General features: G+C 39.2%; 1 protein-coding gene across 2 annotated transcripts in view; it reads right to left on the bottom strand.

Moving 5' to 3' along the window:
- Positions 1-18,540, bottom strand: part of MOK (MOK protein kinase) — a 969,382-nt gene that overhangs the window by 884,984 nt on the left and 65,858 nt on the right. Inside the window, exon 2 of one of the 2 annotated variants that reach the window (XM_044074537.1) lies at positions 9,726-9,797. The exons of the other annotated variant lie outside the window; for it this stretch is intronic. Coding sequence (XP_043930472.1) covers positions 9,726-9,735 — 10 coding nt within the window. The 5' untranslated portion in view covers positions 9,736-9,797. The remainder of the gene's footprint in view (positions 1-9,725; positions 9,798-18,540) is intronic. 2 annotated transcript variants of the gene reach the window in all.

The following is an 18,540-nucleotide window of genomic DNA, read 5'->3' as shown; positions in this document are numbered from 1 at the left end:
AGAAGCACACCAATCCTCCCACAGCAGCGCTGTTCTGTAGCCAATGGCCACTGTGGGGATGGTTAGGTTGGGATGGGGATCTACATAATAGGTAAGCTTGCATGCTCCTCAATATCAAACCCTTGCCTGATAAAGAATGAATTGGTCAGTCATGCTTCCACCTTGGTCACAGAAAAAAATGAACTGTAGGGTTCTCATCTTTTTTTAGGGAATGTGCTCTCAAAGAGCCAGTCGGATGGATGTAAATAAACTATTACTCATATTATATTGACAATATTTCCACAAGTTGTTTATTTCAAACAATGATCATACTGGGTAAAAAAAAAAGTCTGCCTCAGTTACATTCTGCTATTGGACATGACAGCATCACAGAAATGCCCAGTGAATAAATGGGTATTTGTTTCACACCTAGTTCCAGGTCTATGGAAAACTCAATACTGTAGATCTTTAATATAGAGACTCTTGTAGAAATATAACAAATGTGTTGTAATTAAAGATGCTGGTTAACAGCTAGCCTGTTTTTTTTCTAACCTTAATGAGTCTCTTCACAGACGTAATGTCTGTAGCTTGCTGCTGCTTCTTCAGAATTAGCTGGCAAGTTGTCCATATTAACACATTGTTATCCAGTGCCATCTGAAGATCTTCTGGACATAAACTATCATAGAAATGTAGGAACAAAGAAAATGATGCACAAGATGTTGTAAGCATGATTCAGGATTTCTAGTAAAGATGAAGACAGAATGGGATTAACTTTTTTTACTGGCTCCCTTCATCTCACTAAAACACAATACTTTTTCAAGTTCACCAGCCTGCAGAAAATAATTAAGTATTATGTATTGTTATTTTAAACTGAATCTTTGAAGTTGACTCTCCAATATATTGTGCAGAAACTCTAAAAGCAAAGAAAAAAGTACCCCTTAAAGAGGCTCAGTTTGCATCGTCTAGCCCTTGATCCTTAGACAGCACTGCAATAGCTACTAATGACTTATCTATTGGTAAGGCTACAGAGGATGCCCCTACTGTTAATCAGAGTGTCTCTCTTACTCAGATAATGGTTAATGGGTTGTCATAATCGTCATAATCGTTAAGGTGTTTACCTTACAGAAACAAGGTACACGGTTTGATTCTCACCTTTGAACGTTAATTGGCTACATTTAAAATGACCCACAACATGGTTGAACTTAATATTAACATTACACTACTGAACTATATTGAGAAGTCCAGCTGGAAAATACTGGAGATTGAAGAGGCCTTCGACATGCACTCAAATCACCTCAAGGAAGTAGACAGCACTCTGGTGACTACTGATCATCAACTGGCTAAGAGGTAGAGACTACTACAAGCACTTCTAGAGGACAGGGTCATTGACATGGAAGAGCAGGTGTGGAGGAAGACTGTCTAATTATCAGGGAAGCAAAACTACAAGAAAAAGTGGCCACTTGGATAGCCATCCCTTATGAAGAGTCAACCATGGAGTGTATTCACTGTATCTTTCTTTTTTTCTTTCTTTCCTTATCAGTGTGGGCTTGGGTTTCCTGCCCTACAATTGTAAAGTTCGGCTCTTATAGCCTAAAAGAAAAAGTAGTGTTTGTTAAGTAGTGTTTGTTTTGTGATCCCCAGGTAAGCAGCTTTTACTTAACAGACACCAGGTCTATTGCAACCATAACTGCTAAGCAGAAACAAACAGAAGGGCTATATTCAGCCCCCATTATCCACCTATGTAGGCAGAACAAATGGAAATGTAAGCTTCTATATTGAGTGACACTAGAGAGGTTTCTCTGCCAGCTGGTGCTGCTATATTCACTGCCCCAGCGGTGACTGAAACTAAGCTGAAAATCTACCAGACCAGGAAGGCCAGTCATCAGATGATATACAAATTATGTAGGCCATCAGTGACAGTCATCTAGATGGTCAGTCACTGCCATCAACAAAACCTGCTGAGCCCTTTCCATTTTTTCCCCAGCTACATGCAGGAGAGGAGAAAACTGACTGAAGAGTCAGCCTGTACAGCAGTTAAATAATGGACTCAGTAGTACAACTTGAATTTACTTAATTTTCTGAACCCACCTAGCAGTGTGCTTGTTCTACTTTTTATTTTCACTTCAATCGTAACTACAACTTATGAAGATTTAGTTTGGGACTGTCTGCATGAGCACAGAAAGGCTGGTCACTACAGGTCTTTGATTGTCAGTAATCTACTGTATATGGGTTAGCAGGTTGAATGGTAATATTTCAGTGCCTTTACATGCATAACCAAATGCAACATGACTTGTATACTGTTTGGACACAGTTTGCATTTAACTGCTGAGTTCTCCACTAAAATGTAGATTCAAACAAAGCTGCAATTCAGAGAAAGTAAGGCTTGCCTTACGCTCATTTGGCTCATCCTTTCTGCACTTCACATGGATACCTTAAAGAGACATTGGCAGGAGACTACTGGTGATCTATCATAATAAGTAGGTGTCAGAGGTACCAGCTCCCCTTGCTCAGACTTTCTGGAATATCTTTTTTTATAATCTGTTGTTGTGTAAACTTTATACTATGAGCTTTAATAAAGAACTTTTCATTATAAAAAGTCCAATCAACACAGTTGGTTGGCTAAAGTGTGATGAGGTGTGAAGCGGGTTCTATGGTAGCTTGAAATCAGTTAAAGGTTTTTCCCATTTTGCTTTCTTTAGTGCATCGTAAACAAGTAATCTATTTTCTTCATCGCAAAAGAGGCTTCTTGCTTCCTCCTGAGTTTAGTTATTTTTTTTTTTACTTGTCTGATGTAGTGTTCTTTTTTTTTTTTTCAATTTTGCAGCAGACCTGAAATTAACACTGTGATAAGGTCATTCAGTGGCAACACAGAAATGTAAGTTATGTACTTGAGGGAACTTTAGATTTCTCTGGCCTATGTCCGGACATTGAAACAGCAGAACAGTACTATTGGTGCTTCTGGGACCCTCTAGTGATGGCAATGAACTCATCAAAAGCTTGAGCTCCTGCCTACCCATAATAAAGTATGCCCTCATTACAGAACCACTAACTCTAGATGAAAACTTGAAGAGATTTCTGAAAGAACACTTACAAGTCACATAGGAAAGGACAATTTGGAGGAAGATGGTGGGCCAGTTGTTCAAGTGTCTGGACAGAAACTAGAGACATTAACATTCCTGTGTGTACATAACTACCTAATGGATTTCTCAGGTCCTGCCTACAAACTGGATTAGCATTACAGCTTCCCCAGATAATATGAATAGCATACTCCAGTAAGGCTTTCAGAATGGTTGTTCCACAGGAAGCCCTTGCTTCTGAAACAGAGTGAAGGCCATCATGTGTAGAAAAAATATGTAGAAAAGACCAAGTAGCTGTTATTGTAATATCCTGAAGTTTCGTAGCAAGGCTGTTGATCTTGCTTGACCCCTGACAGATTGTGCCTTCAGTGGGACAGTGAATTATTTCCCTGCTTTGTCAGAGCAGAAGGCAATGTAGTCTGTAATTCACTTTGCTAATCAACCTTGGAAATAAAAAAGGTGTTCATCCTTTTTGTCCTTGAAGTTCTTTGCATGATCCAAATAAAACCACAGTTGTCTATGTACATCAAGCAATGCAGAAGGTATTCCCCTTTAATAGAGTATTTAGAAAAAGCATACATAAATGAATATGCTGATTCAAATTAGCCTGTGTAGCAATGTTTGGTAGAAAGGATGGTTTTGTTCTCAGAAAAACTCTGTCTTGATGAAAATCGATATAAGGGAATTTTGAAGACAAGACATGCAACTCTGAAATCCATCTTGCAAAAGTAGTGGCCACAAGAAACACTGTCTTCCATGAAAATAATTCAACATAGGTGGTAGTCCCCTAAATACGGAAGACATAATAAGGGATCTCGGGACCCAAGTAGATAGTAATCTCACCTTTGATAATCACATTGCCAAAGTGGTTAGAAAATCCTTCTACGTGGCCCACCTATTCACAAAAGGGTTCGCATCCAGATCAAAAGAGGTCATTGTGCCCCTCTACTCATCACTCATCAGACCCATCATAGAGTACAACACCCCATTTGGGATGTACCTTACAAGACACCTGTAACAGCTGGAAAGACCACAGAAGTACCTCACCAAGAGGATCACTGGCCTCAAACTGATGCCCTATGCAGCGCGACTGAAGAAACTCCAGCTGTACTCGGTTGCATACCGCCTACTCAGAGGTGATCTCTGCCTGACATACAAGGCCATGTCCAACCCAGAATTGATGTACATGCTCCACCTAAAGAAAGCCTTATCCCCTTGAGCCACACGCTATAGGGATCTAAACCTCACCACAACAATAAATAGGACTTGCTGGAGGGATAAATTCCTGTCCCAGAGACTTCCCGTGCTTTGGAACAAGATTCCAATCTACATTAGGCAGAGCTCCTCGCTAACACTCTTCAGAAGAAACCTTGACGAGTGGATGGGAAACAGAAAGTTTACCCCGGGGATCACTTAAGTGGCTCTGCTGGACAGAGGCACAGGGAACTAATCTAAGGGGGCGGCGAAAGCCAACACATTCTGGCTAGGCTTATAAATGTCTTCAGGCAGATAGCCTAGTACCTACCTATGAACCTATATCTGCTGAACTAGCCAGTCCAAAAGGAAGTCTCATCAATGATTCCAGTATGAAATTCAGATTCCAACCAGGTGCTGGTCTAATTAAGAGGTGTCTAGGGTGGAAGATACTGTTTTACAAAATTGGTATGCAGCCAATGAGTGGCTTGGAAATCCATCATGAAAAAATGAGAAAGCTGCTAAGTGAACCTGATTGATGAGTAGCTAGCTCCTTTGTTGTATAATTCAAACAGGAAGATTAGGACCTCTAATGCTGCTGACATTGGAGAGAGGTGTCTAGCCTTGGCCCACAAAGAAAACTTTTTCCATTTGCATCTGTAAATTGTTTTTTTAGTCAACTTCTTTTTCTGAGGGCATAATAAGCTCCACGACTTCAGCGGTAACAGAGTTCCTGGCCATTATGGTAACTGGAGAGAAAACAAGAAGTTAGACTGAGGGACAAAATGTGCTGTTGAGGCATTCTAGATGGATGAATTAACAGAGCAGTGCTTTGTGGAAAAGATACAGGTCTCTTCGTAGATGAGATCACAGCAAGGGAAGCCAAGTGTGACAAGGCCTGAGCAGTGCTATGAAAATGATCTTGGCCTTGCACACTTTGGCTTTCTGTAACAATCTTTGAATCAAGTGAAGCTGCAGATAGGCATAAAGGAGACTCAGGGGCCAAGCATGAGAATGTGCCTCTGACTGACTGTTCTTCTGAAGGAACTATGCTAAAAAAGTAGGGGCACTTGGTGTTGAATGGCAAAGCAAAAAGACTGCAACATCATCGACCCCATTTCTTGAATAAACTTCACACCACTCTGATATTGAGTGACCATCTGTGAGGAAGCAGAATCTTGTCTTCTCAATTTATCCACAAACAAGTTGGACATCCTGGGTATATATGCATTGCTATTACAAAGTGTTGTGAGGCCAATGCCCATTCCTATATTCTTATTACTTCTCCGTACAGTTATCAGTTTGGATTCCCCTTGCTTGTTGATAAACCAAACTGTTAAGGTAAACAATAACTTTCACACAACACAGTTCAGTAGAGAATAATAATCTCATTTATTGCAGGGAACATATGTACATGGGAGACTAGGAAATCAAGAGCCTGTGAATCGTTTATACCATTTTGATCAAATGCAACATTATTGTAACAACTAAAATATAGCTACTGCCCAACTGGAAATAAACACTATTGTTTTAATTTTGCTAAGATCTCCTGACTCTGTATCTGTACCTTTCCATATCAGGCACAAGTTCTGAATTCCTACACTTGCTATGTTGGCAGAAAATAAGTCATCAAAAGCAGACTAAAACAAAATCAGGAATACTTATTGAAATAAAAACATATTTAAAATATAAACACTAACATGTGTCCTTCATTTTAACTTCTTCCTTCACAATACCACCTTCATGTTGCCTTACAACTGCATCTCAAGGAAATATGTGCTGATCTGCCTGTAACAGTGGACCGTCCTCATTTTGAGTATGTTGCTGCACAAGGATGCCTCTTCTGTAGTCCATGAACCTTGGACTGTCTTGTTTGAGGAGTATCCCCCACTCATGGGAAGACACATCCATGGTTACATTTGCGTTGGGAATGAGCTTAATAAATGGAGACCCAGTTGTCAAATTTTGCAAATGGGTCCACCATTGTAGAGTTTGCTGATGGCCCTTGACAATCTGATCTTGTGATGCATTGATTGATAGGATTGATGCCACTAGGTCCAAAGCACTGATTGAAGTATTCTCAAAGTTTAGTCTGGCATGAGGAAATATATGGATCAAAGAAGCCATTAAACAGAGTACCTTTAGGATGCTGGCTGTAGAGGGTCTGTAGTGAAGGAGCTGAAGCGATACCTCCTCTATTATAGCCGAGACTCTTTCCCAAGGTAAGCTTGCCTGTTGATTATGGGTGTCAATCCGAAAGCCTATGAAAACTAGATCCTGAGAACATTGTAGATTGGGGCCAAATCCAAAAATAGGCAACAAATGTGGAACAAGTACTTTCTTGGCACAATAAGTTGCTCCATAGGTGGAGCTGCCAGGAGCCAAATGTCTAAATATAGAAAAATCCAAATCCCTAGGAGTCACATGTGAGCTACAATTGTTGCTACATATTTGCTGAACATCCGGGAGGCTGTGGTGAGATCAAACAGAGGGTCCAGAACTGAAAATGACTGGCTCTGATCTGGAAGCAAATATACCTTCTGGATACTTGGTCTATTTTTTTGTAAAGATAGACATCCTGAAAGTCTACAGAGCACATCCAATCCCCCTCCCTGCAAGCACAGCAGAACTGACTGCACAATGGCCATCCAGAAAGACTCTTTCTTCACATGCTTGTTGAGCTGATTGAGACCAAGGACTGGTCTGAGGTTCTTGTTTTTTTTTTTTTTGGCACTAAAAAGAACCTGAAGTAAAATACAGATCCTCTCTGATCTGGTCTAATCCAATAAATCATGCACTAACATACACCCCTTAAAATAACCTCTAAGGCAAAATAACTTTTGGAAAATATTTGGGTTGCATGGCTAGACTTTTAAATGCCCCAGTGATTGTTAGCCTAGTACACATCTATGAATCTATGGTGGGATCTTCTGAAGTGCTCATTTGTTGAGGATTGATTGCTCTTTTGCTGCTGCTTCCCTTTGTCTGGGTGGCAATGAAGAGAACTGAGAAGTTTTGATAGGTGTTTATGTGAAAAAGGGAATAAAGTAGTCTCTGGATATAATTCTCCTTGCCCACAAATCTGATGTGATGGCCATCTACACCAAAATGTGCCATAAGAGATGTCCTTTACTGCCTCCAGAGATGAATAGCTGGGCAACCCTTCAGGAAACATAGCAGAGTAATCCTCAAAAGGATTCCTTGCCTCCCTACCTGGTTATTCAGACCACTTCTACCCCTAGGGCAGTATCTGGACTGAAATTCCTCTCTACCCCAAGATACTGTGTCCGATTGCTTTCTTTGCTGGGGTTGCTCAGACTTTCAAAACTACAAGTTCTTGGTCACTTTCTGGTTATACTGAATGGTCCTTTGAGGGGTGATAAACATAATGCCAACAACAGTGAGCATTTTCCCTCCTGATTACATGTAGACAATCATCACTGACTTGCTGCCTGAATAGTGTAGTACCTCAGAAGAAGACTTAATGAAAGCAACCATAAAATCGTTCGGAAAATCTGTCAAATGCAACCAGGCCTGTCTCCCCATGGCCAGGCCTGATCCTGCTGCTCTTGTTGCCTCATCGTTTGCATTGCATATAAGATGCATAATCAGAGAAGACATTGTGCTCATAGTCACCACCTGGTTTTCTAGCTGAGAGAGTAAATCACCAGACCTTTCAACCGTACCAAATTCCTCGGTATTTACCAGTTTAGAGGGCAAAATAATGGGGTGCCACGAATTCCCGCATGGCCCCTTTAATTCCCAATTTTTTTTTTTTTTGTATTTCCATTTTAAATTTAAGGCTGACATCACCACGCATCACCAGCCTACAGGGGCGTGTGTGATGGCATCAGCTACTGCCTGTTGGACTACTCAGTCAGTTATTTATTTTGAACTATGGAGAGAAATAGGGGCCAAGTTTTGCAGAGTCCACTCACTGCTCACATGTCCCAGCCTCCAGGTAAGAAAAAAAGAACTAATGGGACATAATGCTGCTGCTTAGTGGCATAGCTTTTTTTGGTCAACTAATAGAACTGTGCGTGTGTGTGCGTGTGTGTGTGTGTGTGTGTGTGTGTGTGTGTGTGTGTGTGTGTGTGTGTATGTATGTGTATCAGTGTATCTTATGATTTATCTCTGCTGTCGCTGCAAGTCTGCTAGCTGTGTGAAAAATCTATCTGCTGTGTAAGTCAGAGAACTTATTTTGTCAACTAACCATGTGAAAGTCCTTTCAAGCTATCTCTTCTGCTGCTGGGACATTAGAACAGCTAATTTTAACTACAGGGCCAAGAAGTTATGTTATCTGGTGTGAAAGCCCAAATTTTAGTCCAGTCAATGTGTATTATTTTGTCTGCTATGTAAGTCGCCAATGCCATTTATCTACAAGGCCGGGCCGAATGTGTATTATTTTATCTGCTGTGTAAGTCACCATTTATCTTAAGTAAACATTTATCTACAGGGCCAAAAGAACTGTGAAGTGTTGTGTTAACTGTGCTGCTGGGCTGAAGTGGAGTGTGTGTAAGTCTGAGAACTTATTTTGTCAAACTAGCTGTGTGAAAGTCTAATTTTAGCTACAGGGCTGTTATCTGGTGTGAAAGTCCGTTCAGTGTGTTAAATGTGCTGAAAATTGGGCCATTAACTGTCCTAAAGGTCCGTCAACTGTTTTAATTTTGCTGAAAGTCCATTAACTGTGCTGCTGGGTTGAAAATGGGGCCGTTAACTGTGCTGCTGGGCTGAAAGACTGTTAACTGTTCAACAGTTCAACTGTGCTGAAAGTTTGTTAACTGTTCAACTGTGCTGAAAGTCCACTAACTATTTAACTGTGCTGAAAGAGTCCATTAACTGTGCTACTGGTGCTGGGCTGAAAATGGTACATATCCACAATACTAGATCAATCACACTGCCAAAAGACATGTGTTATAAAGCATGCCAAAATGTGACTAACTGAAAAGAACTCTACACATACTATCATGTTTTTTTATTTGTTTTCTTTTCACTGTCACTACATCTTAAGTTGTGTTACTGGACAACTGCATTGCTGCTCTTAACATAAGCACAAAGTCCTCAAAGCAGATTCCCCTTACCCCTAACATTTCAATGTTTCTACACTGCAAAAAGAGAGAGTCTTACATAATTCAGCTTTGCCTTTTCAGTAAAACATGATATTTAGGGCAGCATACATTTACTGCTCAATTCATTTAACTTCTTCCACCGTTAAGATATTAATAAATATCTACATGATTTTAGTAAATGGCTACATCACTACTGCTTTGAATGGAATAAAGTAATGACTGAAGCACTATTTCCTATTGGTGTCAATAATACCTTTAAATATAGTTTCACCAAACAAGTCAATAATAAAATGATATCGTGATAACATAAATTAGACTGTTACTTTAAAGCCAGAAATATGCATTCAAGTATGGAATAGAGTTGGGACAGTTTGGCTGGGATCATGATCACCAATCTATTTCTTACCTGCTTTCATTTTCCAATATACAGGGGTGGGTTGCAGATCTGTGCATTACCAATGTGTCAGTTGGGTGGACACTAGAGCAGGAAAAAATATAAAACAAAAAAAAAACAGTAAGTATCCACAAAAATGGGGGAGGCCTGACACACAGTCAACATACCACATACTCTCCCCTACCAACTGACCCTCTGTACTACCCATTGAGATGCAGACCCAATGAGCTAGAGAGGGGGAGGGTTGGCATTAATGGTTAAAGTCTTAATCTCACAGATACAAGGGACATGGTTTGATTCTGATTGCTGGTTATTGGTCAACCTTGTAATAATCTGCAGACTAGTAGCCTAGTATTTACCTAAGAAACTATAAGAGAATTTGTTATAAACTGTAAGTAAAAAGGAGATGCAGGTGAAAAGTCTGTCCCCTGGTGGCCTTTGTGAAACTATGACAGGCACTATAGTGCCCGCACAGGCCAGAGAAGTTTTAATACTAAGTCTATTTTCATTATAAAACTGTATTGCTTTGTTTAGCAGATATCTATTGGTGTTTGTGCACTCTCTCTCTATATATACATACTATATATATATATATATACATATATATATATATATATACATATATATATATATATATATATATATATATATATATATATATACACACGTGTGTGTGTGTCTTTCGGCTTTTCCCAGTTAGGGGTCGCCACAGCAGAACTCCGGTCCGCTAATTATTGGCAGTTGATTTTTACATACCGGCTTGCCAGGCCTGACGCACAACCTTCAACGAAGGTATGCCCATTCACGCATGTCTCCACACAGAAGACGCTCTAGTTGAGAATCGAACCAGACAGCGTCTTACTGTGAGGTGACAACGCTACCGCAGCACCACCACCGCGGTGTAAATGTAAAATAAAATCCAAATAATCATTGTAGAAGTAAAGCAGTATGCACATTAGTTTTTTATGGTAAATGGGGTGAAATCGCCAAGTAATGGGACATTGGAAAGGCTGCAATGGGACTCTAGGCTGGGGCCTGGGGCCATATTTTGGTTGTCTGTTCTTCAGTTTGCATTTGAAAGTTGGTATCCCAGAATTCCACTGAAGTGCGTGGGGTTGCATAATTATGTATGCAAATTTTGTGTTAATCAGCATACCGATTTCTACCTATTTTTCATGGGCCTTTATCTAGATTTTTTATGTTTTCAGGTTGAGAGGTATGTAGATCACCCATCTGCAACTGTTTCAAAGTAACTGCTATTTTCTGTGCAATGTCTCTCTGAAACCTAATGATATGCTCCATGTAGTTCAAGGCTCTGACTGAGAAACAATGGAGCTTAACAAAGTTCTGGGAGAAATAATCAGCTTTCAGGAGGGAATATTACTTATAGCTGGGGAATGGAATTTGATTTATGGCAGTCAGGGCTGGCCTTAGCTGAAACGGCACCCTAGGCGAAGTACTGCTGTGGCGCCCCTTAAGCCCCACCCACACCATACTTAAGGAACACCCCTATTTGAGCCACGCCCACATATGGGTCACTCCCACCAAAAGCACTCCAGTTTTCAAATTTTAAATTCATGAAAAATTATACTGTAACAGATACCTTGTAGTGTAGTTAAACTGCAAGTGCAGTCTGAGGGCTGCTTATGGACATTTGTCAACATCTATGTTTTATGCAGAGGTAAGTCTGCTATTACTCACATGGAGGGTTGTAGCTTCAAAGGACCCTGTTTTGCACAAAAAAGTTCTGGCTCTGCACCTCCTCTTACTTCTGTTAAGTTGGAAAAAAGTACCATTTTTGACATGCATGGTCTATTTTAGGCAAAAGCCATAACACCCACAAATAAGCCTACAGGTAAAATTAAGTGCAGGTTTCAATATCTTGGAATGAGTGACAGAGTAATAAGGATAAAAATACAAGTTTAATAAATTATTGATATTGACTGTGAAAAACAACTGAACAGTTCATTTTCGGTTGTAACATTGGATAAAATATTTATTAATATTGACTAAAAAATAATTCAACAGTTCATTGTCAGGTGTGACATTGGCTTTAATGCAAAAATAGGAGGTTTAAAAGGGAGGCAACCTAGAAACTCAAAAATATGCAAAGCAAAAATAAAAAAATGCAAAACCTGGGCAAAAAATAAAGCAACAAAATGGATGAAAGTAATAAAAGCATCTATTAAAAAGGCATGGATTGAGGTTTGATCCTGTGGCCTGCAGATTTTGCATCACGTTAGTATTTTACATGGGGGAATTAGATTTTTTTTAATTACATAAAATAAAAATGTACATGATATAGTAAAAGATTTTGACTATCTGAGTAAGGGATAAAGTGTTCATAACTGGTGTAATCTTTGTCAACCTAATAACTTAATGCAAATGACTGCAACAGCTTCTGTGAGAAATCTTCTGCATCTTAGCACAAGCTCCTAGAAAAAAAAAAAAAACAGTGGGAGATAAAATGGAGAGGCAGGGAGAGAAACTCAGGAGGCTATGCATATAGTAAGATTGAAAAATTACAGCAGAGGACAGAAAAGATGAGTAGTTATGGAGGAAATGGTGATGCGGTGGAGACTAGGAAATAAGTACAGATAATGATCACTTTAGAGATGAAGAATAGTCTTTACATCAGGAATATCACTAGCTAACATAATAAAGTATGTACCTGGCTAGTCTCACACACCTTAACTATTAAAGTTAAAAAAAACTAACACAGTGCTTTTCTGTACTCCAGAAATGCTGCCCAACCATGCTATCACCACCTGGTTCATTTCCCATAACCAAAATGACTCACTTGAAACTTTCATTCAGTGCCGAAATCTTTGCATCTAGCTTGACCCTTTACTTAACATCCAAAGTCATAATCAGATCACAAAAGTTAAACTCCCTTCTGAACCAGAAACATTTCCCACTTCCTCTGTCCCACAACTAGGGCTGCCTTTCTCCCCTAGGTGGAATACTGACTCTCACTTACCACATCTGCCTCAAAAAATAAATAGCATCCCTACATTCCACCTCTAATATTATTCACAGGTTCATTATCATCTTTCCAAACAGGGAACATAATTGTCCAACATTAGCAAAAGTCAATGGCTGCCCATAACACAAAAAACAACACTGGGAACCTTGATACTCAAGCTTATTATGGAGACAAGCTTCCCTTTATCACTCAAAAATTATCAGAAAGAGCATACCTCCATACAGTCTCAGATCCCTCTCTCAGTTCATTCCAAACCTGCATACTCCGCTTGCCAGTTTTAAATGCATAATGCGTCCCTATCAATTAAATAACATAAGAGTGAAGCACACTGAGGCAGCGTGGTAATCTCTCCAACTGTGTGTTTCACACCTTAATGAAAACCTATACATATTTCTCAAATGATAAACTACTTCAGTAATACAAAACAAGGAACATCCAACAGGTGCAGAGGTACAAACAAATTCACTTTTCTTCAAAAATCTCTCTGGAAAGGGTCACATGCTACACAGAATAATAATTTAAATAACACACATACACACACCATAGTAGGAGGCGAAAAGAGATACCCTTACTTTTCTACATTAACCTGCCCTCCAAAAAATGTCAGGTTTTGAGCAACTCAATACCTTCCCTTCAAGGTACATCCGTGACCTTACTGTATTCTTAAAACAGATTCTGCTGCCAATATAGCTACTACTGGCATACAATATCAAAACAAGTGGAATATAAACCAAGGCACACAGAATTTTAAAAAGGTACAAACTTCAAAACACACTGCACAGCATTTTAATAAAAAAATAATGGGCAAGGCACCTCCTCCACACTCTACACTACATATGACCAAATGTTACTATTACTTACAATGACTCAACATCACTAATAACCATTAAGAGAACAAATGGCTCACAAACTTCAAAAAAGTGCCCATAAAATACAAATTACACCAAAAATAACTAATCTGAAATTCCTGAGCCTAACTGATGAAAATTAACATTTTACTTACCAATATTTATGTTCTTAAAAACTGTGCTTTACAAGAAAACAATACAAGCAGACTTGAGACAGTTATGGACAACAACATGACAATATTCACACTACCTGTATTTCAGAGGGTTTGCTAAATTAAGTCATAACATTCATAACATGGTACAGAAAGACCTACGACCAGTATGGGAAAATTTTTACATTTAAGCTCACATCTATAATGCAATAATGGAGTCATCTCACAGATCTTCACTGAAGCCTTATCTGTACAACGATGAAATTTCAGATCTCGCATTTAAAGATTACCAAAAACTAGAAGAGAGCTCAATGCCTGTGAACTTACTGTTGTGATAAAACATTAACAGTGTATTTTAAAGTGTGGTTATTAACTTTAAACTAAGTAGTAGAAAAACAGTAACTTAAATGGCACTGATCCTGAATATTCCTTTTACATCTCTTTTATGTTTAAGATGACATCGTAACAGTGAAAAAACAGAGTACTGCCAAACTACAAATATCAGTAGAAGGGATGGGGGTGATGCAAAAGACAAGCACCTCAATGCCAACAGTCATCTTGCAATCAGTCTCAATGGGAAGGCACAGGGTGACCATGCATCTCTACAAAGGCTGCAATGCTCAGCACAGTTTGGGGAGAGGGGGGAACAGTCCCAACTCCAATCAGCCGATTTCAACACCTGCAAAGTGTCAGTTCACAAACTTTCAAACATGTCCCACAACACCAGGGAAAATTGAACATTTGGCATATGTAACTTTAAGCCCCAACTTTCCCCGAGCTATATTAAAATTTCTGTAAGCTATGGTAAAGCCGGCAAATAGTACTAGAAAATTACCAGTTTCCTTCATATAAACTTTTAATTGCAGTAAAGCGTTTGTTCTCCAAACACCCCACAATAAACAGCAACTATTACTTGTACTGGAGCTTCCACACGCAAACACACAAGCAAGAACTACACTGCCTCAATAGCATAGCTGTACAAGAGCCTTCAGAGAGCAAAAGCAAGTGTGCTCCTAGCTAATAAACACATAGGTAATGTTTTAGGGCATGGACTGGCAAACCCTAGCAACAAAGCAAAATGGTACTTCAGCACTTTTTGCCTGCAAGTCCACTTGTTTACATTTCTAAGAGAATTTCTTGCTAACGTGAACAGATTTTTTCCAATATAAACGACCTATTTAAAAATATGCAACTTACACTGTTGACCAAAAAAACTGAAACTGCAGCAGTACATATATTAATGCAAAAGCTCTTACAGTAAAGTATAACAGTTTGCCTTTCACTGGATATTTGTAAAAGCAGGAAAACAAAATCCACAATAACAAACCATCCTGGGCAAATGGTAGAAAAATATCAATAGCTTTCCTTCACACACCTCGGTCATAAATAGACCTGCCACCCAAATGCATTGCTAGCCCTTAGACCAAAACTGTAGTAAGCCTAGCCATTCCAATGGCCTAAATTATGTTCATAGGTTGGTACTAGGCTATCGGCCCTAGGGCCTATACAAGCCTAGCCATAACAATTCCCTGGCTATTTCTTCCCACAGTATTTACTTCCCAATAAATAAGTCAAATACGTTAAAGACAAAAACATGCTTCCATCATTAGAAAGACATTTATCACCACAGCAAGTCTAAGATCAAAATTACAACATGCTATAAACATTAAACAGTGTCAGCAACATAAAATTAACAAAAAGGTAAAAGTGTGTGTTGGGGGGGGGGTCTCCAATACTTAACCAATTTTCCTGGACTAGTGACCACTCTTGTGAAGTGCTTTCAAATGAAATATGGCTCCTTTCGGCCAATGTACTAAAACTAGTAAAACAAACACAGCATCTCCCTAGAATACAACATATACGGACTACCCATTACAGTCAACAAGCTTAACTAGCAGAGTACAAAATTAAAATGTAAAATCTCAACATGTATCTTTCACTTAAACATCATGTGTACAAACAGTATCTGGTACTGCAATCTCACCCAGGTTAGTCTTGGTGCATCCCATGTCCCACAGAAAACTCTGAATTCCAAGATCATACTCCCCCCTTTCCAGGTTTTCCTGACACTTGACCTTCGACCACAAAAGAGCAGGCACAATTGCAAGCATCTCAACTTCTTTGCTTAGAATTCCGGACAAAGCCAAAAATAAGGAGGGGGAGAGCAAGTGTTACAATCGTTGTTTTTAAACGATTAAAGAATGCAGTCAGTCAGTACTGCTAAAGATTAGTTTCATAATTCACTGAATTGCATTTTGAATTCAAGCTAGTTCTATTAACCAGCAAGCTTAAATTCCAAATTCTGTTCTGTTAGAGTTATGAAACAATGTGCGATCTGCAGGAATGTATTCTTCACCTCTGGAACAACCTTCTACATGTCAAATGGAGTAGTACACCCTTGTCAATTCCAAGGTAAACCTATATAATCAGATGGGTAGGCTTAAATTCTCCCCAGTCTATCTTGTCAGACTGAACTTTCATGGACCCACTCATAAAAATTACAACCACCCCTCAATTATAACTCAAATAGCCAAAGTTGCCTGTCATTTGAAACCTATACATTCTATATAATAAATTTACAAAACCGTATTTGTGTGTTATCTGCAAAAATCTCATCCTTCCTTTTCAAGCTTTATACAAAAATATAATGCTTCCCTATTTAGAAAAAATGGTAGTTCAGCTTAGTGCAGCTGAATGAACTCCGGAATACGCCAGCCTCAGAATTCACAGAAATAGTCTGCAATGAAAATGAAGTTACTGTAATTTTCAGAAGACTTTATTCTCAGCCTTTTATTTTTCTACGTACATATGAGTAAGGCTATTTTCACAGACATGAATGCTTTAGCACCATCCCCATCTAGTGATAGAAAGTTATACTGTGTTTTTAAAATATACTCTACCCAAACCATCAAATAAAACTGCTCAAAAATATGTTGACAGTGTAATCACAGTTAAGTTATATTAAAATGTGGGTAATGTTTTATTTAACCAACTGTACTCTTCATTAGCTTGTTCTTTTCCTTCTTAACCTACCAATGCACAAAAAAAAAAAAAAAAAAAGTCCAGCATTACCCACTTTCAAACATGCTGTACTAATTAAATATATGTGGAAGATATCAGTGCTAGCCCCCCTGTGGTTTAAATATTAATGTGACGAAATTACCTAAAGCCAACAGTGATGTGACAGCCCAACTCCTATGTAAAAGTGGGAAAAAGGGGTTGATGACAGCATTCAATTAGCCAACTGCATATAGTTTAGGCCAGAAGCATAGCAAGGATGATGCAAAGGGGGCAACTGCCCTGGACAAAAGGTGTTAAAAGGACACAATCAACAGATTCAAATCCGATTAGTCAGTAGTGCAGTATTCATTTCTGTACCAACATTTCTGAATGTCGATACAGAAAGGAATAGGACTGAAGCGCTTGTTTCAGCATTTCGTGTGTGGACTAAGTTTATCAAATGGAGCAAGAATTTTGCAACATTTTTCAACAGAAAACTTTTGTTGTGTGTGTGTACTCCTCATGCAAACATTAAGGATGGACATAATGTTGCCCCTTAGGAGAGAAGGGAGGAGAACCAGATGAGAGAATAAACATGTTTTATTCCTCAGCTTAGTGTTTGAGGGGTGTCAGATCAGGGAGGGAGCTACAGCTCTCATTTGGGCTTCAGTCTGTAGCTGTAACGTTAAGATGGGAGCATTACATTATTGGATGTTAAGGGTGTATAAAAAAGGAAATGTTTTTAAGCTTTATGTTTTTTTACCAGTGTGACAATTGTATTTCTTTCTGGTTATTTAGCAGGATTTATAGTATTTCAAGGGTGTTATAAAAAGATAACTTCTCACTGGCTTGCATTGTAAGCCAATTACAAGTATACATTTCAGATAGTTACTATAATACAGAGGTATAATTTTTTATATCCTTTATGTACTTGTAACATAGAATGAGTTCCATGAAAGAGTCTTGCAACACTATTGCCCTGTACCACCACATCGAAGTGTGCTAATCCTATCCCTCCCATTGGCCCTAACTCCAACTCCATACATTAGGGCAGCAACTTAAACATTAACTGTACAACTACACAATGCACACAGGCACGCAACATAACACAGGCAAGCATAAATCTAAAATGATCTCCTTTCCTAAGCCGTACTCTAACCCTAACCCATGGACACCAGCATAAATAACATTAAAGCTATCTCCTCCTCTAGCCATAACTCTAAATCTAAGCCATAACTGCTCATGCACAAACATGCTCACAAACTGGGCCCTGATGCTGAAACTTTCATTATAAACCAGAGTTTTGCCATTGCCACCTACTTCCATTTAAATGTATTCAATATCCAGCATTCGACTCCTCCGCTCAACACATCTTGCACTCAGTCAGGTATAAAGTAGCCAGCAACATACCATAAAATAATAAAACATAACGTACCCATTAAAAAGAACACAACATTGTGTGTGTGTCACATGCATGTCGCTTGAACTGCAGAATGCATTTAGTTGACATTGGCGTCATGACGCACACAAGTTTCTCCTTAAAGGAGAACACTCTCACACCGCCAACTAAAGTTTTTTTTTTTTTTTGCCTCCTAGCCAACCCTGAGCTGTAAGTGGGAGGGTGCTCGCGTCCCCTCCCCCACCCTCCACCCTCTGGTTCCAGCGCCAAGAAGAGCGCAAACTTTATATTAATTAAAAATAAATAAATAACTACATAAGGCACCCTTTACAAGGCCAGCCTGTACGGTGCCCTAGGCGGTCGCCTAGTTCGCCTATGCCTAAGGCCGGCCGTGATGGCAGTAAGGATATATCTGGGGGCCTATAAGGGAAAATATAACAAA

This window comes from Protopterus annectens, chromosome 6.part0 (genome assembly GCF_019279795.1).
Source record: "Protopterus annectens isolate FY-2018-M chromosome 6.part0, PAN1.0, whole genome shotgun sequence".
NCBI lineage: Eukaryota > Metazoa > Chordata > Ceratodontiformes > Protopteridae > Protopterus > Protopterus annectens.
The sequence above is the reverse complement of the archived record's forward strand: the minus strand, read 5'-3'. Positions and strand labels throughout refer to the sequence as shown.